Raw genomic sequence first — 25,836 nt, forward strand, 5'->3', positions numbered from 1 at the left:
CCTTAGATGTTATTTTATTACTTTAGCTGGCATCGACATTTTTGTAAATCTGATATCTACTTTGGAACATTTTATAATGTGGCATAGGCTGACAATTGAGATCATAAATTTAAAATAATAAAATTTAAAATAATAAAATTTAACCGCTTTTTAAAAAAAATAATCATATAACTAATTTGATTTACACTCCAAAATTCATAGGTGTCACATAATTTACACATTAATTCTTCATTACTTAATATATGTAATTATATCAATGACATATAAATTGAAATTAAAAAATACATATTTTATTTGAAAATCACGTAATAGTACTATAAGGTATAATAATTAACAACTTAACATATTTTAAAATTTTAGTTGACTCTCCGAATTCCATATGTCTCATGTAATTGAGACAGAGAAAAACATATATTGGTTTAAAATAAATAAAAACATTATAAGTTATAATAATTAACAACTTAAGATTTATAAAAAAATCCTTTAAAAAAATTTAGTTGGCTCTCTAAATTCAATCGGTATTACAATAATTAAAACATAGAAATTAACATAGATTGGACTCGTGCTGACATTTATGTTTCCTTTTAAAATTTTTCTTTATACTTTATATAAATAAATTTTTATGTAAAAAGTATTATAAATCATAATAATTAATAGCTTAAAATATTTGAAAACATATAAAAAGTTTTTGTTAACTTTCAAAATTTCATCTATACCACATAAATTGGGAGAAATATAAATATATAGATATTTTAAATTGCTAATTATTGTGAGTTATAGTACGTTTTATGTAATTTTCATATATATTACTCGCTTTGTCCTGATTTATGTGATACAAATGAAATTTCAAAAGTCAATGAATTTTTTATAAGTTTTTTTTTATATTAACTTGTTAATTATTGTGACTTATAAAAATAATTAACAACTTAAAATATATAAAAACATACTAAAAAATTGATTAACTTCAAATTTCACATGTACCACATAAATTGAAACTGAAACAGTAACATATATTGGGGCCCGTGCTGGCACGGGGTCCCATATCTAGTATATATATATATAAGCCACATCTCTTCTTTACAAAAACCCTTCTTTAAACCCTAATACAATACAGGAACATAACAGAGTAGTTTGAACATCAGTGAAGAAGAAGAAAAAAATGAGGAAGAAAGTGGATGAACGGATTAGAACCCTAATTGAGAATGGAGTTCGTAATCGTCACCGTTCTATGTTTGTTATTATTGGAGACAAATCTCGTGACCAGGCAATTTTACTTTCCTCCTTGTTCTCTCTAATAAATTTTGTGAAAGTAAACACTTGTTTCTAACTCTTTTTGTTTTTGTAAAAAAATTGAATAAAAATAGATTGTTAATCTGCACTATATGTTGGGGAAAGCTTCTGTAAAGTCGCGGCCTAGTGTGCTTTGGTGCTATAAGGATAAACTTGAACTTAGCAGGTGAGATACTTGCTCCATGTTTGTGTTTTTTTTTTTTTTTTTGAATTCTTCCAATTATGGACGTGGTTTGTTTACTCTCTGTTTCAATTTCAATCTGGTATGGAGTTTAAGAAATTAAAGAATACTTTTGAATTTTGTGGATTTAAACTATGTACTAAAATGACTTTGAATTTTGTTGTGTTTAACATGTATGTGTAAGTTTAGATATCAAAGGATTGCCAAAAAGTAAAAAAAAAACATTCTTTCTGAAACTTACTAAGAGCCTGTTTGGCTTATTTTTAGTGCCTGTTATGTCGAAATAGCTTTTAAGCACTTTTTAGTGTTTAAGCTAAAATGATAAAAATAAGCCAAAAACCATAAGTTTTGATTTCTAACTTATTACTATTGGCTTATAAGATAAAAGTCAAAAGCCAATCCAAACATGCTCCAAGAAGGAAAATAGGACAAATAAATTGAAATGGAGGGACTATTTGTATTCTTTATTGAAACCTGAATTTGGTTTGTCCCATGGGGAGATTGGATTGAATATTGTAATGTGAATTTGAATTAGTGACGATGGATTTTGTTTGACAAAAAGGAACTGTGAAAACTCTATAAAACTGCTTCACCAAAGTTCTTGACTTTGTTTTGGCAGTTACTTTGTCTGGTTGGAATATGATAAAACACAGGCTTAAGTTGGGTATTACTGAAGAAACTTTAAATTTTGATGAATTTGAAACTTTAGCAACAATACTTGTTGTGCTAATAGTTAATTGTAGCTATATATCTGGTAGTTAATTTACTGGATATTACTGGTGAGTGAAAGGAATTCTACGGTCAATTCTTTTGTGGAGGTTGTTATATTGTGAGTGATTAGTGGGGATTTTGTTTTGTGTCTCACTGTGTTCATATCAGTTTATCAGTAGATGTTGTTAGTCATTTAGGCAATTGGTCAATGATAGAGTCAATCATCTTCTTGCAGTCACAAGAAAAAGAGACAGAAGCAAATGAAAAAAATGATACTGCAGGGAGTACTGGACACTGAAAAAGCAGACCCATTTGACCTTTTTGTTGGAACTGGAGGCGTTAGCTATTGCTTGTATAGAGATTCAGAAAGAATTCTAGGAAATACTTTTGGCATGTGTATATTACAGGTAACTGAGAAGTTTTAAATTTCCATAAACTATTTAAAGCAAATCGACTACCTATTTCCTCTTTTTATCCCCTCTTATGTTATCGTGATATTTGGGAAAATTCTTTTCTTTTCCTCTATGATGTTCTAGGATTTCGAGGCTTTGACACCCAATCTTCTTGCGAGAACAATAGAGACAGTTGAAGGTGGTGGGCTAATTGTATTGTTGCTTCGCCATTTGTCCTCTCTTACCAGTCTCTTCACCATGACCATGGTACGCTCAATACCAACTGCTCTGCTTTCTAGGCTGGAAAATTTTAGCAACTAGTAGATTAGTGACATCTCTTCCGTTGTTCCTTCTTACTGTTTTTCTTTCTTGCTCTTTAATTAATTAAATAAGATTTCAACTGACCACACACACACACACACACTCAAAACGAGTATTTGAATGAAGAAGCTCTTTTAGCTTGCAGATAGTTACTTGGTTTTCTATGCGCCCTTGATGTTATAACACATGTAAATATGCAGGATGTTCACTCCAGGTTTCGTACAGAATCCCATTCACAGACTACTGGTCGCTTTAATGAGCGATTTATACTCTCTCTTGCATCATGCGAAACATGTATTGTCATGGATGATGAATTAAATATTTTACCAATCTCCTCCCACATGAGGAGAATTACTGCTGTACCTGTTCAAGAGGTAAACTTCTTCCTGGATCAGTTCATTCCTGAGTTGTTCTGATTACTGATTTATACATCTCAGATAATATATGCTGATTCAGATCATAGTCCATATGAAATGTAACGGCCATATATAATTACATCATATCAGATGTTGAACTGCGAAAGAATTACTCTTTCTGGAGTCACTTTTTGGTACACGATAAACTATCTTTGGTAATCTTTTGATATAAGTATTCTTGATTCTTTTTTTATTTACTTTGATGAAGGACTCTGAGGGGCTCTCAGAAGCAGACAGGGAATTAAGGAATTTAAAAGAACAATTGAATGAAGACTTCCCTGTCGGTCCCCTCATTCGGAAATGCTGTACCTTGGACCAGGTTAGTTACTTTGCTTGAACTGTGAGAATTGGCATTTGTTTCTCAATTGGAGCATAAGTCATACATTGCCAATTGCTAGGCTATGTGGAACTAACCTCCAGGATAAAGAGTTACTTGTATGTAAAATAGATGTTTTAACTGAGTTATTGTATAGCTCATAGGATAACAGGAGATAATGATTTGATACTTGGTAAAATTGAAAATTCACTGTGAACATTTTTGTCCTTTTCTTTGTGGAAGAATGTTGGATTGGTTAAAACCAGTGTTATTAAAAGCGAAAAGCGTAAAAAAGCTCTAAGGTCAGTGGGGGCTTTAAGCGCAAAGCGCAAATAAAGCGTGGGCTTTAATGAAAAAAGGCGCAAAGGGTGAAAAAATAAAATGTGTATGTTTAGTCCAAAACTAATAATTATAAACATGAATGACAAATATATGACCAAAGAAATTGAAAGAAAATTATGATAAAGTGAAATATCAATTGTCTAGTGTCACTTCTTCATAAGAGGCTCATTGAAAAGGAAAAGTTTTTCTTAGAACTTTGATAACGACACTGAAGCGCACATAAAGCGAGGCGAAGCGCTCAACACGTTTTGAGCCTCGCTTTAGGGCTTAAGCGCGCTTAAAGCGCGCCTTTGATAACACTGAGTTGTTGTTGTACTTACATTAGGTGCAATTTTTGAGGACTCTTTGTATTCGTATTAGAAGCTTATGTATTGGTACACCGTACAAGGATAAATATGAGATTTGGAAAACCCTATTTTTACTTGAACGAAAAACAAATTACTTAATCGTGGAGTAAAATGAACTTGAGAAGAGTATAGGGGTTGGACAGAATTAATGTTGTCAACACTCAACCCAAGTGCCAACTAATTGTTATTGAGTGCACAGTTGGTTGACAGATGGGAGAGAATGGACAGATAACCCGCAAGTGATCCAAGCTCACAAGTCAGATCAGAGTCGTTGTGCTAAAAATTTACTGTTGACTTTGTGCATTCATACTCATATATGCTTGTCTATTCATTCCCTGCAACACAAGTCTCAAGCTCAAAGGATTGATCTCTAATATGCATCCTTTTCCTAGCTTAAAACCACTCGTAACTAGAATTATACTTAGTTATCAGACGATATTCAGTTAATAGGGGGACTAATACTCATGCATAAGTACACCCTTTTTCTTAATCTGTAAAGTGATATCCCCATCCCCCCACAAAATAGACAACACATGATGGTGCTCGGTGTGTCAATTGGGCAGGTTAGGCGGGTCAAAAGGGCCTGAGCTAATGGGTTGGGCTAAAATTGGCTCAAAAGTACTTGGGTTGAAATAGACTAAAAAATGGGTTGGATTTTTACCTGCCCAACTTGACCTAACTATTTATAGGGGGTTTTGAATTCTAATTAGAAAGAATGCGCTAATTCAAAAGAATGTTTTTTCGCTTCTCGTGGATGTATTTTTTTTTTGAAATAGGTAACTTTGTATTCACACAAAAGAATTCATCAAGAAATTGATGAGGAGGGATTTACAAACCCCTAGGGGGTGCCATAATTCTCAGATCCAAAAACAAATTTTCAAAAATTTACAATTGGCCTATAAACTCCACTAAACTATCTACTTCCCCCACTAAATCTTGTTTACACTAACTCTCCTACGTGGTTTGCGAACTATTGCATAGGGGCGGGGGTTTTACCCTGTGCGCACCCAAAAGGGTAGCGGGCTAGCGGCTGCGGGTTTCCCTTGTCATCAAAAAATCTTGTTTACACCAAAAATACAAAAGACTAAGACATCTCATCTTGATCATCTGGGAGCTGCTAACCCTCCCTTCAAAGCACCTCTCATTCCTTTCTTTCCATAGTGTCCACCAAATGCAAGCTGGGACATTTTTCCACCAATCTTCCTTTGATCCTCTCTTCCCAATTCCTTGCCAGTCAATGTTAGTACCTCAAAAGTGGTTCTGGGCATTGTCCAATTAACCCCGAGTGTATAAACGAACATGTTCCACAGATCTGTAGCCATCTTGCAATGCAGAAATAAATGGCCATTTGCTTCAGCCTCTTGTTCACACATATAGCACCTTGAACAGATCTGTATACCTCTTCTTTGTAATACTTTGTGGGTTAGACAAGCTCTTCTAATTACCAACCAAGTGAAGCATGCAACTTTTTCTCGTGGATGTATTTTAAAGTAATCATCTTTCTTAATTTTGTACGATATCATTTTGAACAAGACAATATGATAAATATGAATACGTTTATACACAAGAAAATGTCCTAATTTTCCTCCTCCTATTGGAAACAATTTAAAATTACACCCCATTATATTTTAGGATCACTTGTTATTAGCATATCGTCTTGTATTTATCCTAATTCTGGTGAAGCTTCAACATGAAATAGGGAGCTCTCAATTCAGACAAAATGTTAGCACATTATATTTCGCATATTAAAATATTTCAGGAAGACACTAGATTTACCATATACTTTTACTTTGTTCCAAAAAATTATCCTCATTGCATTGATTTTTTTAAAAAGTTTTTAGGAAGTATTGACAACTTATTATGTAATTTTGGTTATTAATTTAATGTAGTGAAAATTGTACACAATCAAACTTATAAGATACATGTTACAAGAGAAGTGAATATACAGAAAAAATCAAAGTAAATTTCAAGCAGTAAACCCAAATTAAAGTAAATCTTAAAAATGGGTTAGAATTGAGCTTGTATTGGGCTAAAATGGAGATCACTTTAAAAATGGGTTATGTTGGGCGGGCTAAAAATCATCCCAATACTAAATTATCTTGTGCCCAACCCATAAGATTTTGGGTGGGTTGGGGGAGCCATCAATTTTTGGGCCATATTTGACACCCTTAGATGGTGCTGTAGTAGGTACAACCATACATTAGAACTTGCCTTAAACTTGGAGCTTGTTCATTTAAAGCTTAATCATTATTGGCGCTTGGTCGTTTTTTTCTTTTCTCTGTTCAAATAATAATAAGTTTCCTATTTTTTGGATTGAAAGTCAACTGTCATGTCAGAATGTGAGTTTAGTCGGCACAATTAAGTTCTAAATGTCTTTTTTCTATTAATTTTTGATGAAATCACCAAAAAACAGATTTCCTCCGTCTAAAGTTTACATGAATACAGACTGAAAAAAAAAACTGCTGGTCGGTTAGACCTTCTCAAAAATAGAAAAAAATTGTTCGAATTGTGCGATTCCTTCTGTTGTAGAATCATATGGTTTGGTTGGGCCAATCACTCATAAATAGAACAAAATTTCACTAGTGATAAATAGAACAGGACTTGACATACTAAGTAAAGAAATATGACTTGCTGATAATTGATAAATAAATATCGGTATGTGGGCTAAGGTCTTGAAGTTAGGAACTTTTGTTACGGCTTAACTAGTATGTTAAATCATCATTGGTGCAATTATCGTCTGTTCAAGCTCTTGCTTTTCCTTTTAAAAACATTCCCATTCTTCCATGCTTTCATTAAATAAATCTGTAGTTTTTTCTGATTGTAATTTTGAGTCTGATAGTTATTTTTTTAGATACTAATTTTACTAGCTTGAATGGATGGATTCAATATTTTTTTTAATCAGGTAAAGGTAAAGCGTTTCATTAATAATAACAAGGCCAACATGGCCGTTGGATGGATTCAGTATTAACTTATAATACCACGGTTCACCATAAATAGCAGTTGTGGGGTTCATTGCAATTAATTTTTTTTCTTGTTCTGCTACTGTATGTTGCTATTAACCAATAATATGAAATAGGGAAAAGCAGTGATCACGTTTCTTGACGCTATTCTGGATAAGACGCTTCGAAGCACTGTTGCTCTTCTTGCTGCTCGTGGCCGGGGGAAGTCAGCTGCTCTTGGGTTGGCAATTGCAGGGGCTGTTGCTGCAGGGTAAACTGGTCTGGGTTTCAATATCCTTTTCTCTCTGTGATCCTACCTTGTGTCTTGCTAACTTCTATAGTTTGCTATTGCAGGTATTCCAATATTTTTATAACAGCGCCTAGTCCTGAAAATCTGAAAACTCTGTTTGACTTTGTCTGTAAGGGTTTCAGTATGCTCGAGTACAAGGTAGGATGCAAATTTATCTGACTGATTAGGGTGTGTTTGCATATTCTCTGTGAAATCTATCTTCTACAGGGATGTTAGTTTTCACTTTCAGTCTGCCATTCAGCCCTTCAAGTCTTTTTAAGTGAGAAAACGCTTCTCCTGCTGAGATATCCGTAGAAACATAAACATAGTGCGATTTTCTTTTAGTTCTTGTGCAACAGATTGCCACACATCTACTTGGTACCTGAAATTGATGTCACATTCTTCTGCCTCACGATATGCATTTTACTTACAGGAACACATTGATTATGATATTGTGAAAAGCAATAACCCGGAGTTTAAAAAATCTGTTGTGAGGATCAACATCTATAAGCAGCACAGACAGACAATTCAGGTCAGTATTATTGGCGAGGAGTTATGTTGTGATAATGGCTCTTCCATTTTCCAAACTCATTCACTTTCTGCACCTTCCGTTCCCCTTGTCCCTGAACTTTAAAGATCTTGAGAATTCGCTCCAATTTTGTAACTCTTGCTGGTGATTTCTGTTATTCTGTATGGCAAGATTTCTTGTATTTCTCCATCTCTTGTGCTTTTGTGTCCTCTTAAGGTTGTCAATATATTGGGATAATTAAACTAAAAATTTCTTCTTCTTACAAACATATCTTTTACACCTTAACAAACATATCTTTTACACCTTACTTTTAATTCGCTGCAGTTCTTTTTGCCAGTATATGGAAATTAAGTTGTATGTCTGACTTTCTGATGTTATCAATATCATTTATGCTATGCCAGTATATACTACCTCATGAGCATGGAAAGCTGTCACAAGTTGAATTGCTGGTGGTTGATGAAGCAGCAGCTATTCCATTACCTGTGGTCAAATCTTTGCTTGGTCCTTACCTCGTCTTCCTTGCATCAACTGTGAATGGGTATGAGGCTGTGTCCAGCTTAGTTTCTGTCTAGTAATGTTATGCTCTCCAAATAACCTATCCACTCCTTTTCCAATTTATATTGCGTCTTACTGTCTTATATGATAGAAGAATTATTTTGACACTCTTGTGTGTTTACCCTGGGGTTAACAGTGCTGATGATCACTCTATCCTATTATTTTTGTTTTTAAAGCTATGAAGGCACTGGAAGATCCTTGTCATTGAAGTTGCTACAACAACTAGAGGAGCAAAGTCAGAAGTCTAAAAGTGCAGATAGTGCACTTTCAGGTATTTCATCTCCATATTTGCTAGTTGATCACTCGACTTATGGTGTGCGTAGAGTTCATGTATCCTTAAATAAGTTAATCAGGAGGAACTAGGAATGCAAAGAAAACTGAAAATTAGAGAGCATTGATATTGGGTGGAGAACTCCTTAGAGTTGCTTAAAAGAAGGAGAATTGTGCATGTAATTATTAAATAACACAGGCCTTATCTTAAATCATGCCTTAATTTGTGTCTTGGGCAATGCACGTCTGGTTATGATTTTAGATCTTGGTGAAGTTTTCTATGACTGGATGTTTGCAAGTAAAACCAACTATATGGTGAATCAGGTTGGATTTATTACAAATCAAATACTCATAATACATGCTTTTGAAATAATCAAACTTCAAAGTTCTTGCTGGCCACCTGCATTATTTAAATAATGGGAAGTTTTATGACTGGATGTTCCAAAGTAAACACAAGTATTATGATGAATCAAACTGGAGTTTTTTAAGTAAATGCTGATAATACGCCCTTGTCTTAAAAAGTATTGCTTTCCCTCAAGTTTGTGTTCATTCATGAGTATGATTTTTTTTTCTATGGTGTACTTTTGCCTTTCATGATTATTCATGATTGAGCTGGTGGTATGATAAATGGCGTCTGTGCTAAATCATGTTTCAGTTATCTTGTTTAAAATCTAGATTTTACCATTAAATGTAGGTCGGCTTTTCAAAAAGATAGAATTGAGTGAATCCATTAGATATGCTTCTGGTGATCGCATTGAACGATGGCTTAATGCTTTGCTCTGTTTGGATGTTACAAATAGTATCCCAAGTATCAGCCGGTAAATTTTCTTTGGCTTAACGTAGTTCCTGCAGAAGTCGACCATGTTTTTTCTCCAGTTACAATTCTCTTTTCTTCAATCAGGTTACCCCAACCCGGTCATTGTGATCTCTACTATGTTAACCAGGACACACTTTTCTCTTATCATAAAGACAGTGAGTTATTTTTGCAGGTAAACCACCTTTGCTTTTTAATTAATATTATTCTTCAGGCTGATGTTTGCTTGGTCAACTTTGATATATTGTGATCCTTTTGCTTTGAAAAATTTGCAGCGAATGATGGCCCTCTATGTTGCTTCTCATTACAAAAATTCTCCAAATGATTTACAGTTGATGGCTGATGCTCCAGCTCACCACTTGTTTGTGCTACTAGGTATAACTAAACCAGTTGATGCTTCTCAATAGGACATGGTAAATAAATTTTGCATTAAGTAAATGCAAGAGCACCTAACTAATTATTCTCACAGGCCCTGTTGATGAGTCAAAAAATACTCTTCCTGATATTCTCTGTGTCATCCAGGTTGGTGGTCTTGTCTGTCCCTGTTATGCAAGTGTTTTCTTTGGGATGCTATATTTGTTAGAAATCTTCTGACCGATATTGACTTGCTACTGTTAGTTTCAGTGTTTTTTTATGTTGAGACAATTCTCTTCTTTGCGTTACTTTATCTGGTGTTCCAATTGGCTGGATGCCAGAATTACATGAGTTCTTTTTATATGCAGCTTTCTTTCTTGTGCTATTACCGTAGTGAAGAAAAAATAGGAAAATCTCTCAACTCCTGGTAATAACCAATATGTGATTTGCTTTCTATTTGTGGAAAATTTTGGTCCTAAAATACAAAATCACAACTAAAATTGGCTCAGCTCAGTTGAAAACATCAGCTAGTAATTTGTGTGTTGTATCCATAGCATATTCTACTCCATTCTGTGTTTTGTGTTCTATTCAGCTGTAGAGCTCTCAAAAGGCAAGTTTAGCTCAATTCCTCTTACTTGGTCATGTGTGTTCTTTTTGTTTGGGTAGATTTTATTTGTAATCTGCAAATCATCTAATGTCTTTTGATGGAAATTTCATCTGTATAGAAAATTGGTCACAATGTTAATTATTGTTCTTTTATCCTGATGAGAGCTGATCATGTTTTTCTCTGTTTCCACTTATTGATCCTCATCTTCTGCTATGGCTGATTTTGCCTCTTTTTGGAGGGAGCGCATGTATCAGTGCATTCTCTCAGTGAAACACTGACTTCATAGACAACATATTCATGCATCATCAGAGGTTGCACTTTTTCTTAAATTGGATTGTCACAGGTCTAAATGGAGCTACATGTTTAATGAGAGGCTTCATAAAGTCGATCTCAATGATCGATGCTCTATAGTAGTAGTTTATTTTTTGATAAGCCAATAATTTAAGGTTGATTCCGTAAGTCCTTGACTCCTTTCTGATACAGACAAAACCCTTTTTCCTCAACCCTGGACAATGGTATTATCTGTGTTTATCTCTCTCACGATATCATTAACCATATTGGTCTAGAGAAATGAACTTTCAAGATTCATTTGGTAGATATTTACTTTTTCTTTGTGCTCTTTTGTCTAGTTTCATTCAGTTCCTGTGAGAATTAAATAGATGGTACTTCATTTAGTTCACCTCAATATTTACTTGGAATCAAAGACATTAAGAGTTTTTGATCCGTCTTAATTTGACTTAAACACACAGGTCTGCCTGGAGGGTCAAATTTCTCAGGAGTCTGCTAAAGCAGCTTTGCTCCAAGGTCGCCAGCCCTTTGGAGATCAGATACCTTGGAAGTTCTCTCAGCAGTTTGCTGATGATGTATTCCCAAGCCTTTCAGGTGCCCGCATCGTACGCATTGCTACACATCCGAGTGCTATGAAGGTAATGCTTATCAATTCAAAAGAATCTAGTAAAAAGAATGTCTAAGATCTCCCTTTAGGTTTGTCTTTGTCATATTGATCTCCTTCATGGTTTAAGAGGATATTGTGCCCTCCTTGTTTTTGCCGTAAAACACAAATAGTTTGGTATTGGAAAGAAATGAGCCCGGATGGAGTATTGTGTATATAAAGGACTTGCAAGGGTAATCCTCACTAGATTGGAACTCAAGGAATTGATTGATTGAATGAGACCGAGTTCAAGCGATGAAATTTCTAAAATATCTTGCAACGTCCTTTGATGCATTAACTGTTGGATACTTAATTTTGTGACGCCCCGTCCCCGCCATGTGTGTTGCACAATTTGTGTGAAGTTGTGGGTGATCTTTTTAAATTACACTCCCTCCGTACCATTTTACATGACACCCTTTTTTTTTAGTCCGTCCCAAAAAAAATGTCTCCTCACTATAGTTTGAAATAATTTCACTTTTTTTTTGAGAATTGGTAAACATTGTATTCTTCAGCATTAAGGATATGCTGGGGCCCTTTAGAAAATCAGAAAAGAACAAAAAACATAATACTTACAAGGATCCTAAGAATTCTAAAAGTTGATCTGAATCCTCTAATCCTATCTCTTTACACCAAAAATATAAAGATACAATGCAATTCCATTTAACCTTGTGAATGGAATTGGATATATCTTCAAAATTCCTACTATTCCTCTCCTTCCACACTGGCCATCAAATGCAATGTGGAATCAAATTCCACCAGGTCTTGTGTCTCTTGCTACCTCCTCTCCTGATCCAACAACTAAGTAAATCAGCTGTGAGCACCAAGGAAGTATGATCTTTCTTTTCTTCCTCAAGACTTCATGTGTCAAGCATGCCTTTCTAATGACCAACCAAGTAAAGCATTTAACTTTTGTTGGTGCTGCAGTCCTCCAGATATTTTTCCATGACCTGAAGTCCTTCCTTATCATTGACTTTATAACAAATTAGTTCATAGAAATTCATCGGAGATTTGCAATACAAAAAGTAGCACTACTAATCAAAGCTGAAAAAAGACAGATTTGGAATATCTCAGGAATGTTGTCATCTTAAAATCTCCATTGAAAAAAAACTTCAAACTGAGGGCGATCTGCATCTTATGACAATCGAGGTTTATGTATAAAAGCAGAGTGTAAGGAGGTCTTTGAAAAATTTCCAACTGCTGATTTCCTTTGTTTATCAGCATGTCTAACCATGTGTCACTGTGATGTTGCAGCTTGGATATGGTTCTGCTGCCGTTGAACTGCTAGCCAGGTAGCTTCAAATTTCCCTGCAATTCTCACATCCTTCAGTTTTCAATATGATTAGACTGTAGATCACATTTGGCTTTCTATAATTTGTGAATGATTAAGCTACTCCATAGGCTGTTGCTTATATCTAGGGTTAGCACCATTCCCATTTTTTGTTTGTCTAAACTTATAATTATGTCAATTTAATCCAAGACCCTTTTTTTGTGGACAACTCCTCATTGTCTGGAAGCTGCTAACATCAAAACCTCTCTCTCCCTCCCTCATGCTATCAACACAGCTTCTGATAAGCAAGAAGCCCTTTTCTCCCATATTTTGAACTTAAAAGAGTAATTTCTTTGTTTGGATAATCACCAAAAATAGATTGTTCATGGTTGAGCAATTTTAATTTTTTATAAACACCATATAAAGAAAAATAAGCCTAGTTGAAATTTGGGGGGTATATCATGGTGTAGGTTGTTGTATGTAAATTTTGCGAGAGCTGTTAGATGATGAAAATGAAGCAAGCGCTTGCTCTTTCCTCAAAAGGGATTGGAAAGGTTCAACAGCCTTTTCTATCATTGCACTTTTAACTGAGTGGCATTATGATGAATTTTGGGTGGATTGATGGTGGCGAGGAAGGTTTTCTTAAAGTCTCAGGACTCGCATCATATTCTGGTGGTACTGTTCATACCTTGAATATTCTGTTGGCATTTAAGTTGGTTTCGATCCAGCATTCAGAAGTTCCTGCAAAAAATGCAAAATAGAACTGGGTGCAAGTTTTGTTTGTAACTGGCATGGGGTCTGGTATTCATTGCATAAAACTGGGGAGATGCTCTTTATGTTCTTATGACCAAGTATACCTTATCTTGTAAAAAATAGTTGTTCTTATGACTAAGTGTTAGTGGAGGTTGGAAATGAATATTCTGAGCAAAATGCATGGAGAGGCGAAGTAACCAAACAGGGCTTTTGCTTGGAAAGCCCCGTGACAGCATAAGATAAACTCAAGGAAAAAAAGTGAATTGTGAATAACCAGGTGTATAGTACAATTCTTTTTCCTAAATGCTTGATAGCAAGAGTCCCGAGGCATGTTTTTCTAGTCTTTCTTTTCTGTAAGAAGGCAGACAGCTAGGAGCTTTACTTTATTTTTGGAAGACTACACAGCTTGTGTAGTTTACCTTTTTTTTTTTGTATATATTAACTTGTCACCATTCTCAAAAAAAAAAATCAAGGAAAAATGAAGTATTCTGTCAATTGCTTGTTATTTTGTTTGGTCTGGTGTGAATTAATTAATTCAGCTGGTTTATGAATTATGCCTAGGCTGCAAGCATTCATATCATTGTTGTCTATTTGTATGTCAAAGGTCAAGGACCCTTGTTGTTTTGTGCAACAAAGATATTATTAAAATTCATACCACTGTGAATCCTGAATATGACCTTGATGGCCTCTTGAACAACACACCTTTACCTGCCTAAAATGATGTGAAATGACTGCTCAGTGCTCACTATAATCATAGTGTAGTATATATGAAAAGTAGGTATAAAAGAATGTTTTTTTTGTTGTTGATTGTTGATGATGATATGGAAGGGTTCTACACTTGTTGACTTCTTCCTTTTACACTTGCAAGTCTGCATAGTGTGGCTTCCTTTTACACCTGTAAACCTGCATATTTATTGTGTTTCATGGCTTTTAGGTTTTCATTTCTAGATTAATGTGTTTTCAGTTGAGTACATATTATGCCTTTTCTACTGAATGGGTTTCATAGGTACTTTGAGGGTCAGTTTACGCAATTATCCGAAGTAGAGACAGAAGATACATTGGATACTCCTCAAGTCAATGTAACTGAAGCTGCACAGGAGGTAATCATATTTGATCCAACTTTGCAGTTTGTACTTTAGGTTATTGGCTTCCCTTTTATCCCTTGGGTGTCCTAAAGTTGCAAAAAAGTTATATCATTGTACCTTTTTAAAACAGTGTAAAATCATAATATTATTTCTCATTGCATCTCTGTCTTTTCTTCATATTGATGTGGTTTGTCTCCCGACCACTTCTAGTGCGTTTATTGTGTTAGGTCTTCTGATTAATCATTAGCTGTAATATGGCAAATGGGATGGTTGCAAAATCTAGAAATACTTTTATGTGGGATTAGAACATTTGTTTGCTTTTTGTTACTGAATTCAAACCACCTTCCTTGCAGGTCTCTTTGCTTGAAGAAAATATAAGACCAAGAACAGATCTTCCTCCATTGCTTGTTCCTTTACGTGAAAGACGACCTGAAAGGCTCCATTACCTTGGGGTCTCATTTGGACTTACATTGGATCTCTTCCGCTTTTGGAGAAAACATAAGTTTGCTCCATTTTTTATAGGCAATGCCCCGGTAAGTCTTAAGAGTCCTCTGTTCCTTAAGTTATTTTTAGATGTTTGCTGTTGAGGATTAGTGATCAACATGTGATTGAATGAATCAGAATAGCGTAACTGGCGAGTACACATGCATGGTCTTGAAGGCATTGAAGAATGATGATGTTAAAGCTGCTGAATCAGATGAGTGGGGCTTTTATGGTCCCTTCTACCAAGGTGATAAGTTGTTATTGTCCTCCTTGATTTTTTTTAGCTTATCATCGGAAGGATCTGCAAGGAGATTGGAAGAAGATCTTGTCATGATAAAGAGGAACTCAAATGTTACGATTCCTAATATATGTTTGTCAGCTTTTATACACTGTTGATAGAGTAGTGACTTCATATTACAAGCAACTTTTGGAATTATGAAAAATTTCATTGAGGAGGTGAAATTTGTCCTTGACATTCTGGTCCAAAATTTGGAGAAAACAGAGATACAAGTTTCATATTTTGCCATCTCGCTTTTATCTCCCCCTTTTGTATCCACATCCTATCAATCAAACAAGTTGCAGTTATTGTAGTAACTTGTATTTATTCTATTACTTTTTTCTTTAATTTTAGAATTGTTGTCTATACTTATTTTGATATTGATGTTGTTTATACCATTCTCAGTATACAAGAGAAGGTTAGTCGAACTGTTGGCTTCTACCTACCAGAAGATGAATTACAAGCTTGCTATGAGGTAAGAATGTATATTTTGGTGGCCCCCAAGGCCTAGCTCAAGTGGCAAAAGGTGGAGGATTTGTGGCTTAGGTCACAGGTTCAAGCCCCACACCATGCAAAGTGAAGCCCGGTATTTAAGTGGAGAACGGTAGAGGGGTGGGCCCATTATCCACCGAGTTTAGAAGTCTGTGATTGGTCCAAAGGGCGGGTCACAGACGGATTGAAAAATTTCATTGAGGAGGTGAAATTTGTCCTTGACATTCTGGTCCAAAATTTGGAGAAAACAGAGATACAAGTTTCATATTTTGCCATCTCGCTTTTATCTCCCCCTTTTGTATCCACATCCTATCAATCAAACAAGTTGCAGTTATTGTAGTAACTTGTATTTATTCTATTACTTTTTTCTTTAATTTTAGAATTGTTGTCTATACTTATTTTGATATTGATGTTGTTTATACCATTCTCAGTATACAAGAGAAGGTTAGTCGAACTGTTGGCTTCTACCTACCAGAAGATGAATTACAAGCTTGCTATGAGGTAAGAATGTATATTTTGGTGGCCCCCAAGGCCTAGCTCAAGTGGCAAAAGGTGGAGGATTTGTGGCTTAGGTCACAGGTTCAAGCCCCACACCATGCAAAGTGAAGCCCGGTATTTAAGTGGAGAACGGTAGAGGGGTGGGCCCATTATCCACCGAGTTTAGAAGTCTGTGATTGGTCCAAAGGGCGGGTCATAGACGGATTTCTCGGTTATCAAAAAAAAAAAAAGAATGTATATTTTGGTGGTTAGTTAATATGTATGCCTCTTTACATATGCTTATGATGGCCATAATCTTGCAGTGTCTTTGATCCAAAGATCAACTTTGTGGAGCAGGACCCTGCTTCAAGTGAATTGTCAAACTCCATGAAGTTTGTTCTGAACCCTGATGAGATGAAGATGCTTGAAGCTTACTCAAATAGCCTTATTGACTATCCCTTGGTAAGTTCTGAGTTGATGATTAGTGAGGAAATATGTTAATACTAAGTAGTGAAGCAAGATCTCTTGTGATACAGTTTTTACTTGTTGAAATGGGTAAGTGGACAGACGTGCTGTATGAACAGTCTATTAAGAAAAGGCTAAGAGTGCTTTGAGCCTACTCAAATAACCTTATGGACTACTGGTTAGATCTCAATTAGTGATGGGAGTGAAAATATGTTATCTGGAGTAGCGATAGAATTTTTTGTTGGTGCTACTATCAAGTTATGCTAGATGTATGTTTCAATATCAACAATCATATGGAGATTGTACTTAAGACAAACATTGTGGTCTACATGCCTGGAAAACTTGAATCACTGAAAAGAGCTTGAAGTTGGCATTTTCGAATTTCAAGCATCATAACCAACTGGAGTTCACTTTTACGCAAATCTAGTGAATGATTTGGTAAACTCCTGCTACCATTTCCTCTTAAAAGATGTTGGTCTCTGGTCCCTGTGGATTAAAAACTCATATTGGTACACATTACTTTTGACAAGAAGAAAATTGTTCAAGTGTAAATGAATACTCATATTGGTATGTATTACTTTTGACAAACAAGAAAATTCTGAACCAAAAATGACAAGTGAAATATGTCAGTTATATTTCTTTATAAATAACAGGGGCATGATTTTCCTCTTCTTTGGCTGTTTGTGTCTAGGTGTTCAGTTATAAAGGTTGAAGTTCTATTTGATACATTGGAAGAAAATCCAATAATTAAACATTTGATATCTATTCGTTAAGTGGCTTGTTCTCCGGTTCCTAGAATTATAAAGATTGCTAATAGGAAAAGGGAAAGAACTGAAGGGATAAAAAGGATGTGTTCAACAACAAACCCTTCAAAAGTGACCGATATTTTGTGTGGACACTGTTCCGTTATTTCCTAGTGCAAGTGTTGTTCAAATATCTGAAAAGTGCCTGATATTTGCTTATTTTCATGTTAATTATTTGCATGAAATTTTTTCACAGGTTCGAGATGTTGCTCAAAAACTTGCGCGTGAGTACTTTTTGGAGCATTTGCCAGTTTCACTTTCATATGTCCAAGCTTCCCTATTGCTTTGCTATGGCCTGCAACACAAAGACATCTCTGAAATAGAGGTTTGCTGCATTGCTAGTCTTTATTTTGAATAGGTTATTCTGTACTATTAGGTTTTGTGCCGTTACATACCCTTCTTTTTTGTTTTGTTAATGCTGCTAATTGTCCTTCATCACATCCAAACTAAATAAGATATTTCATCCAATAAACTCCAGTGCTTCAAGTTTACTCTTTTCAATTTTATTTTACAGGTAGAAATGAATTTGGAAAGGCAACAGATATTGTCCTTTTTCATGAAAACCATGAAGAGGCTTTTCAAATACCTGCATAATCTAAAATCAAAAGAATTTTCATCAACTGCATCTCGGCTTAAAGCGGTAAGTAGATGAGTTATTTATTTCACTCTCCCAAACATCCTATGTTTGCTATGACAAAGAGAAACTAAAAGTGTGATAAATATCTGCATGCATCATCATACTATGCGTGAATTAGTCAACACAAAGAGATATTCTGACACTTCTCATGTTAGTTTGTCTCAAGAAGTGACCAATTTTGTTTCATCAAATAGCAGCATTTGAGGCACTGTAACTGCTTGTCTGCTGTTTATCTATCATCGCTGAAGATTAACAAAGGCACTTTTTCCTTCTTCTTTTCAGATTACGTTGGAACCACATCTAATATCTGTTGATGAAGATCTCAATGATGCTGCAAAAAAAGTTCAGGTTTGAATTTACTTGCTTTTGTCTCTGCAAGTTTTCTCCCATTTGGAAAGATATATACTTACCTAAGATCATATTTAGGATGACATGAAAGCCAAGACAACGGAAGGTTTGTTGGACCCAGAGCTATTTCAGCAATTCGCTATAGTAGACAGAGAGGCTGATTTTGAAAGTGCTCTCCAGAATGGTGGTGGGAAGATAGGTTCCGGTGGTGTAGTTAGTATAAAATCCAACAAAAGCAAGTTGGAGAAGAAGCATTCCAAGCCAGAAAGTGAAAACAGTGACAAGAAAAGACACAAAAACAACTCCGGATCCAAATCACATAAGAAGAGGAAGGGTTAATCGTGTTCACGTAACAACTTTTACCCTCCTTTCTTTTTCTTAAGGCCCGCTAGGAGACTTCTCCTATTGCTTCATCGCAAGGGGGGAGGAGGAGTAGATCAGGATAATGCGCATCTTACATCATATTATTTTCTTAATTGCAACCATCACCACTATTTATGCAATCATTTATAGGTCCAATTTTGTCAAAGTTCCTTTGCAAACGTACAATTTTCTTAGAATGATTTTCATCAACTATGTTATAGATTAGAAGCACTACTTGTTTTTGTCCTTCATATAGAAGCATTTTTCTGCACCAATCTTATATCAAGTTTAGCAATTGTTCTATAAGGACTAATATTGATTTGTTTCATGAAAAAGTTTTAGATTTCTTACTTGTGAGTAAATACTATATATACTTTGTTATTGAGGAATTTTAGTCGATCCATTGGTTGACTACCTGAATTTTCACTTTATGGTGAGAGTATGACTCCGCACCTTGTGATCTCTTCTCACAATTGCATCTATTTATTCTTTTTAATTTCCCTAAGGACTGCCATAATCATCTGTCTATTTGCCTTTTACCTACAATATCCATATTTCTTTGTGGATAAATAAAATTATTGGATAAACATAACTGTTGATGCAATTTCAACATGAAAATTTAAAACCTAAAAACTACTGAAATTGTAGTTCGTTTTAACAAAGTAGCTTTCTTTATTCATCAAAGAAAGGGAATTTCTAAGTAAGATATAAACAATAGTGAAAATTATGGAAGAACCAAATATCTAAAAACAATAAATAAAGAATTAGAAGAAGAAACAAGTTAATTAACATGAACATCCTCCTCTCTGCTGCTCAATTCCTGATACAGATTCTGGTATTCTTTGGAGTTGACTGGGAAAAAAAGAAGAGAACAGTACTGGAGTGAGTTGCTTGATAGGTAAGACCTTACTTTCGATCCGAAGGTTGTGAGTTTGGATCAACAAGAAAACCAAAAGTGGAAGCAAAAAAAAAAAGTTAAATTTAAATTGTCATGTACACATTAATTACTCACCAATGAGAAGGCATTTCTTCATCTAATGATGCCTGCCAGCTGGAGTAAATGAACATGAGAAATGTCAAAATCACGAGAAAAAAACAAAAACATCATAATTATTAGTGCTCTCATTTTGAGTCAAATTTCTTTTGATAGGAGAGCTATCCTTGAATGGACTTATTTGGTGTGAATTTAAATTAATCAAATTTTAATGCGGATATTGAATATTAGATGTAGTAGAAAAAAACGACAATCTATGATTGATAGGTTTGTCACAGAATTATGATGGATTTGTGATGGTTTTATGGCGGAATTCATAAATTGATGATATATTTGTGATTATTCTATTTTTTTTCGTACGTAATTTTTGTGATGCTCGAATTTGTGACAAAATTATGATGGATAGTCAGGGTGTGTTCGGTTCGGAGGAAGAAACATTTTCCGGATAAAACTTTTGGGTAACATATATATATTTTTTTTTTAAGGAAAACATGTTCCTTAAAAAAATGAGAAAATTATCTTTTCTGATGAAAGTCGAAAAAAGAAATTTCACAAGTGACATTTCACGTTGTGTCTTCCCCACCCTCCAACACACTCCCAACTCCATCTTTCATAATATCTGTCTAGATTATACAAATACTTTTAAAATAATATTTTTTTTACTTCCATACGTATCAAACACAAGAAAATAAGTAAAACATTCTCCTCCTTAGGAACACACCCTCAATCTTAAATACTTCTTTTTCTTGTAGTGAATTATATATATATAATAATTGTACTTACATGTTGTGATCATCTTCATTGGCTAGGGCGAGTTGTGCAGCACACAAAAATGAAACATCAACATTATAATCCTCCTTAGCTGAGGTCATAAAGTTTTGTATATTTCCCCTACAACCACACCATTCTTTTGCTTGCTTCTCTGAAACCTATAAATAGGAATTTCTTCAATATAATGACTTTATACACGTTGACAGTTAAAGATTTTTTACATTATCAATGTACATAGTATGAAGGAGAGCCTTCGAGCAACCATAAAGTTGTTTATATATGTGTAATATATATAGGTTATAGATTCAAATTGTGAAATTAACAATTGATACTTGCATCAGAATAGATTGTCTAGATCACATTTCATTGGGGCGTGAGCATGCGAGTCTTATTTTCCTAATTCCTAATTCCTAATCATACTTTATATGCACATTTATTTATGCTATTTTTTTAACGTAAATTGATATTGTAGAAAATTATTTATATTGTTAGTGTATAGAAGTTAAAACTCCTGTGTTTATCAAAAATGAATGAAAATAAAAAAACTTACTATCTCAGTGCTGCCATATTCCAAGTCTACTTTGTTACCAATCAAGACAAATGGGAATTTTTCGGGCTCCGTTAGGTCTGCCTGGAATCAATCACATACTGACAAAATTACTATTTTGAATTAATCATGTAGAAGAAAATGCCAAATATCAACTTGAAAAAAAGTTCATAATATATAAATTAATAAATTGACTCACAACATAACAACAATAACAATAACATACTCCGTGTAATCGATGAAGGGTGTCCAATTGACCACCCTGGGCTATATGTGGCTACGCCACTAGATAGACCCTCAACTCAAGGAAAATACAGGCTAAAGTAGTATAGAAAAAGAAGTACGGAAATGGAGAAAGTCCTGAGAAAATACTATAAATAACCTATCAAATTAATTGATTGATCACCTGTTTGATAAATTCTTCATGCCAATGTTGAAGAGTCTCAAATGACTTGGGCACATTCACATCATATACAAGAATGCAACAATCTGCTCCTCTATAAAATGCAACACCAAGACTATGAAACCTTTCTTGCCCTGCTGTGTCCCATATCTACCAAAACAAATAACAAAAAAAAAAAATAATAACTTTGGGAAAATTTTCAATATTTGACTTCTTGTAATCCTGGGCGGAGTCAGAGGATCAGACGGGTTCATCTAAATTCCCTTTGCTAGAAAGTCGTCATACTATATATACACCGTCAATTTTTTTTATGTATATATAATAGATGATGAACCTGATCGACCGTCAGTAGTTATAATAATCAATTTCACATAACAAAATCACTTACTTGCAATGTGACTACTCTTTCACCAATCTCTAGTTCTTTAGTAGCAAAATCAGCTCCAATTGTTGCCTTATATTGTTCCCTAAACTTCTTGAAAACATATCTATAATTGTAGTTAATGAAACCTCAAATTGCAAAAAAAAACTTGACTAAATAATACCTTACTCCATCACATTTTGTCATCTCAATCTAGAATATATACTTCTGAGAAAATGTCCTTTTCCCATTTGTACAAAAAAAATAAAAATAATCATCTTAAACATTATAAAATATATTTTCGCGCAATTGATAAATTCTGACTCCGTCACTGAATAAGATGAAATGAAAAAGGCTATGCAATGTGATGGATACTGATTCACCAAAGATGTCTTTCCCACCCTGAGAATACAAGCATGTTAACGTGTTAGAAGAGGAATAAGAACAATTAATGACTTAAAAATCTCGAAATCATAAACTTCATATTCTGATTCCGCTTATGCTTGAAAATTGCAAAAAGGATAGTGAAAGTTCTTACCCACAATCACCAAGAACAATGACTTTGAGCAAACTTCTTAGTGGTTGGGACATGTTCAAGAAACAACTTGTTACTTTGTACTATAGTTTGAAATGATGTCTTTATTTTTGTTTTTGAAGAAAACTTTGTTATAAAGTTTATTTTCTTCTGGAGGGTACCAAAGATATAGGGAGAATTAAGTGGTGGACATGTTCAAAAAAGGCAAATGTCAAATTTTAGATAAGTGTGGCCATTTGTGTTTCTACAATTCTTTTTCTTTGTTTTGTCTACTCTCTTATATCTAAGTTCTTTATGGTTTTTGTATATGAAGAAGGGAGTTTAATTGGCAATGATTGGTTGTGATGAGATGAATAAGATCCCTTTATCTTTAATCAGAAATATTGAGTTCAAGTTTTGGATATGAAAAGATTCTATTGGGGAGCGCAACCCCTTAAATAAGGCTTACATAGTGTGAATCTGAATTAATCGAAATCTCAATATGAGAATCAAACCGGGCTGGAAAATAATTTAAAAAAAATTGTCAATGGAAGCTTATTCATTGACCAAAAAAAAAAAGAGAAGATTTTTGCCAGCAAAATTTTTGGTTTTATGATTTGGTTGTTAATGGAATGAGTCTTTCTCTTTTGATGATTATTTAAATTTTTTTCAAGGGGTAGTGCATCCCATGTAAAGTGTTGACCTTGGATTTTAGGTGATTGTGAATTTTGCATAATTTTTGCATTATTAATTCTTAATCAAGAGAAGTTGACGACTTCAATATGATTCTCCTTTTGGTGTGTTCGATAGGAAGCAAAATATTTTTTAATATAATAAATGAGTTATTTATTCATTTATTTATTTGTATTTGATATATAAATAAAAATTATTATTTTAATAGTATTTATATATAATCTAACATGAAAATTTAGAAAATATTTCCACACCAAACACACCCTAATATTAGTCTTTTTCATTCTAGGGAGTTGTTTCATATACTCTATTTTTTTTTATAGGATTTCCAAATTGAATCTCTTGAGCTTGAATACCAAGGTTCCCACTGCTTTTGCTTCATATTTTTTGGCTCCTATATTAAAAATAATTATGTTAATTTGCTTGTTTAATTAATAGAATCAAGTGAATTTTATTATATTTTTTCTTTCCATCTTTACTATTAAATAACTTCATAAAGTAGTAATCAAATTAGAGTTTCAAAACATCATTCATAAGGTTAATTTAGTAAATTTACACTTCAAATTAATTTTTTTAATGGGTGTGTTAGGTCAACATAAACCAAGTTAATATGAAATAGAGAGTAATATTATACTCCCTCTATCCTATATTACTTGTTCACTTTCTCCTTTACACATTCTTTAAAAAAATAAGAAAATATTTTTACTAAATTATCCTTTAATTCTTTTTATTTTATCCGTCCACTTTTAATTGTCAATAGCGCTATTGCTTATTCAGGCAACTCTTTTGACTAAATATGTACATGAAAAAGATCATAAATGAAGAACTTCTTTGAAATTTTACAATATTTATGCATGTGATCATTACTGTTTACACTTTCAAAAAAGTTAATTTTAAAAGGATAAAATGACTTTTTTGAAAATTAATTTTGTCTTGATTTAAATGTTTTGCCTCTCTAAGAACCACAAATGGGACCTTTGTGCATGCCACGTAAATGTTTTGCATTTAAGAATATAAGTTATGTACTATGTATATTAATTGTCTTCTTTTTCTTTTTCGTGCTTCTTAGCGAATCATAAATAAGAAGGATATTTTTTTTTAATTTGTCCTTTAAGATTTTTTTTTGAAACTTTACAAATTTGTTATATTTAAAAATAATAACAATTATATGGATAAAATGAAAATAAAATCAATTAATTTTATAAATTAAAAAGTTATTTGAAATAACTATTTATAATGATATGGACAACTAATATAAACAGGAGTAATAAACACCCATGTTAGTTTTGGATACACTCTCTGTATTTTAAAATCAAAGCACTTACTTCCCTTAAATATAAAAATGCTATACTTATACCCCTATGAAGTATATTCGAAACTAAAGTATATAATTATTTAAAATGAAGTAAATTCAACTAATTTTCTTGTGTAATTATAAAATAATTTTGAAGCGAAAGAATAAATAAATAAACAAAATAAAAACGCAAATAACGTACCTATTCAAAGTGATTACTAATAGTTGGTAAAACTTCTTAATTAATTTGTGTTAATTTCTTATTTATAATTTTTGAAACATACATGTTTCTGGAAATGTTGTTCTCTATTTTAATTAAACTAGCGAATATTTGACAAAAATGATTGGTGCAACTAACTTTTTAAGAATATGTATACATATTTTGTAAACTAGTTCGTTAATAATAATATTTGAGTATTGTGCAATTGTGCTGGCATATTTACAACACAAGCGCAACTTCTACAACTGTTTTTTTCTCTCTCCTTCTTTCTTGTGAATTCACTTTATGAAATTAATTACCATTTTTTTTTATGTGATCCAAAAAGGCCAGAAGTAACAAGTCATGCAACATTTCTTGTGACTATCACATGACTTTGTCCAAAATTAAAACAGTTATGAAAAGTGGTTAGGTGGTAGGAGGAAGTGGTTTCTCTATAGTTGATGTGTTTATTAAATGCCCAAACTCAGATATTTTCTTATATATTTATCATATATAATATATATAAACTTTTTAAATATATACAATTGAGTTTTTTTTCTTCTTATTTTATGTTTTAGTTGAGTATAACAGGCAACATATGGTAGTTAATATTTCAAATACTAATTTCTTGATGATTAATGATTTACTAGTAAGAATAATAACACTTAGGGTCTGTTTGGAAGGACACCCTGATAATTGGATTTGGTGTAATTATATTGTCTTGTCCTGTTTGGTAGGACATGTAATTACTTGGTCAGCAGGTAATTGATGTAATTGGCAGGGGGTAATTACACTCTACAATTCACAGGCAGAGGCTGTGAATTGCTGATAATTACATGGTGTAATTACCACCTGATTACTTTTTCATTTTTTTTTAATTTCTATTTTTATTTTTTTTGTTTTAATTTTTTTTACATCTATTATTTTAATTTCTTTTTATTTTTATTATTCTAAATATTTGTAAAAGTCTTTTTTTATTTTATATTATTATATTTCATTTTATTCT

At 33.5% G+C, this 25,836-nt stretch overlaps 2 protein-coding genes across 2 annotated transcripts; one reads left to right on the top strand and one right to left on the bottom strand.

The window, feature by feature from the left end:
• The first annotated feature begins 1,070 nt into the window (after nucleotides 1-1,070).
• LOC102594215 (UPF0202 protein At1g10490-like) lies at nucleotides 1,071-19,457 on the top strand. The gene is made up of 26 exons (XM_006367326.2): nucleotides 1,071-1,264; nucleotides 1,365-1,456; nucleotides 2,418-2,589; nucleotides 2,719-2,841; nucleotides 3,096-3,269; nucleotides 3,520-3,630; nucleotides 7,393-7,526; nucleotides 7,610-7,703; nucleotides 7,978-8,076; nucleotides 8,475-8,611; nucleotides 8,805-8,899; nucleotides 9,593-9,716; nucleotides 9,800-9,887; nucleotides 9,988-10,087; nucleotides 10,182-10,234; nucleotides 11,423-11,599; nucleotides 12,856-12,893; nucleotides 14,631-14,724; nucleotides 15,063-15,242; nucleotides 15,331-15,439; nucleotides 15,875-15,944; nucleotides 16,762-16,900; nucleotides 17,903-18,031; nucleotides 18,221-18,346; nucleotides 18,626-18,691; nucleotides 18,770-19,457. The coding sequence occupies exons 1-26, from the start codon at nucleotides 1,160-1,162 to the stop codon at nucleotides 19,028-19,030; spliced, it is 3,090 nt and encodes a 1,029-aa protein (XP_006367388.1). The 5' UTR covers nucleotides 1,071-1,159; the 3' UTR covers nucleotides 19,031-19,457.
• A 250-nt stretch (nucleotides 19,458-19,707) lies between these two features.
• On the bottom strand, nucleotides 19,708-22,955 carry LOC102594552 (ras-related protein Rab7-like). Its single transcript, XM_006367327.2, has 8 exons — nucleotides 22,669-22,955; nucleotides 22,506-22,532; nucleotides 22,158-22,257; nucleotides 21,773-21,919; nucleotides 21,370-21,450; nucleotides 20,832-20,977; nucleotides 20,067-20,105; nucleotides 19,708-19,906 (listed from the first exon to the last, which is right to left on the bottom strand). Exons 1-8 carry the CDS (start codon nucleotides 22,719-22,721, stop codon nucleotides 19,840-19,842), a joined length of 660 nt encoding a protein of 219 aa, XP_006367389.2. The 5' UTR covers nucleotides 22,722-22,955; the 3' UTR covers nucleotides 19,708-19,839.
• Nucleotides 22,956-25,836: the final 2,881 nt, after the last annotated feature.

The sequence above is a fragment of the Solanum tuberosum genome, unplaced genomic scaffold, assembly GCF_000226075.1.
Source record: "Solanum tuberosum cultivar DM 1-3 516 R44 unplaced genomic scaffold, SolTub_3.0 scf00704, whole genome shotgun sequence".
Classification (NCBI taxonomy): Eukaryota; Viridiplantae; Streptophyta; class Magnoliopsida; order Solanales; family Solanaceae; genus Solanum; species Solanum tuberosum.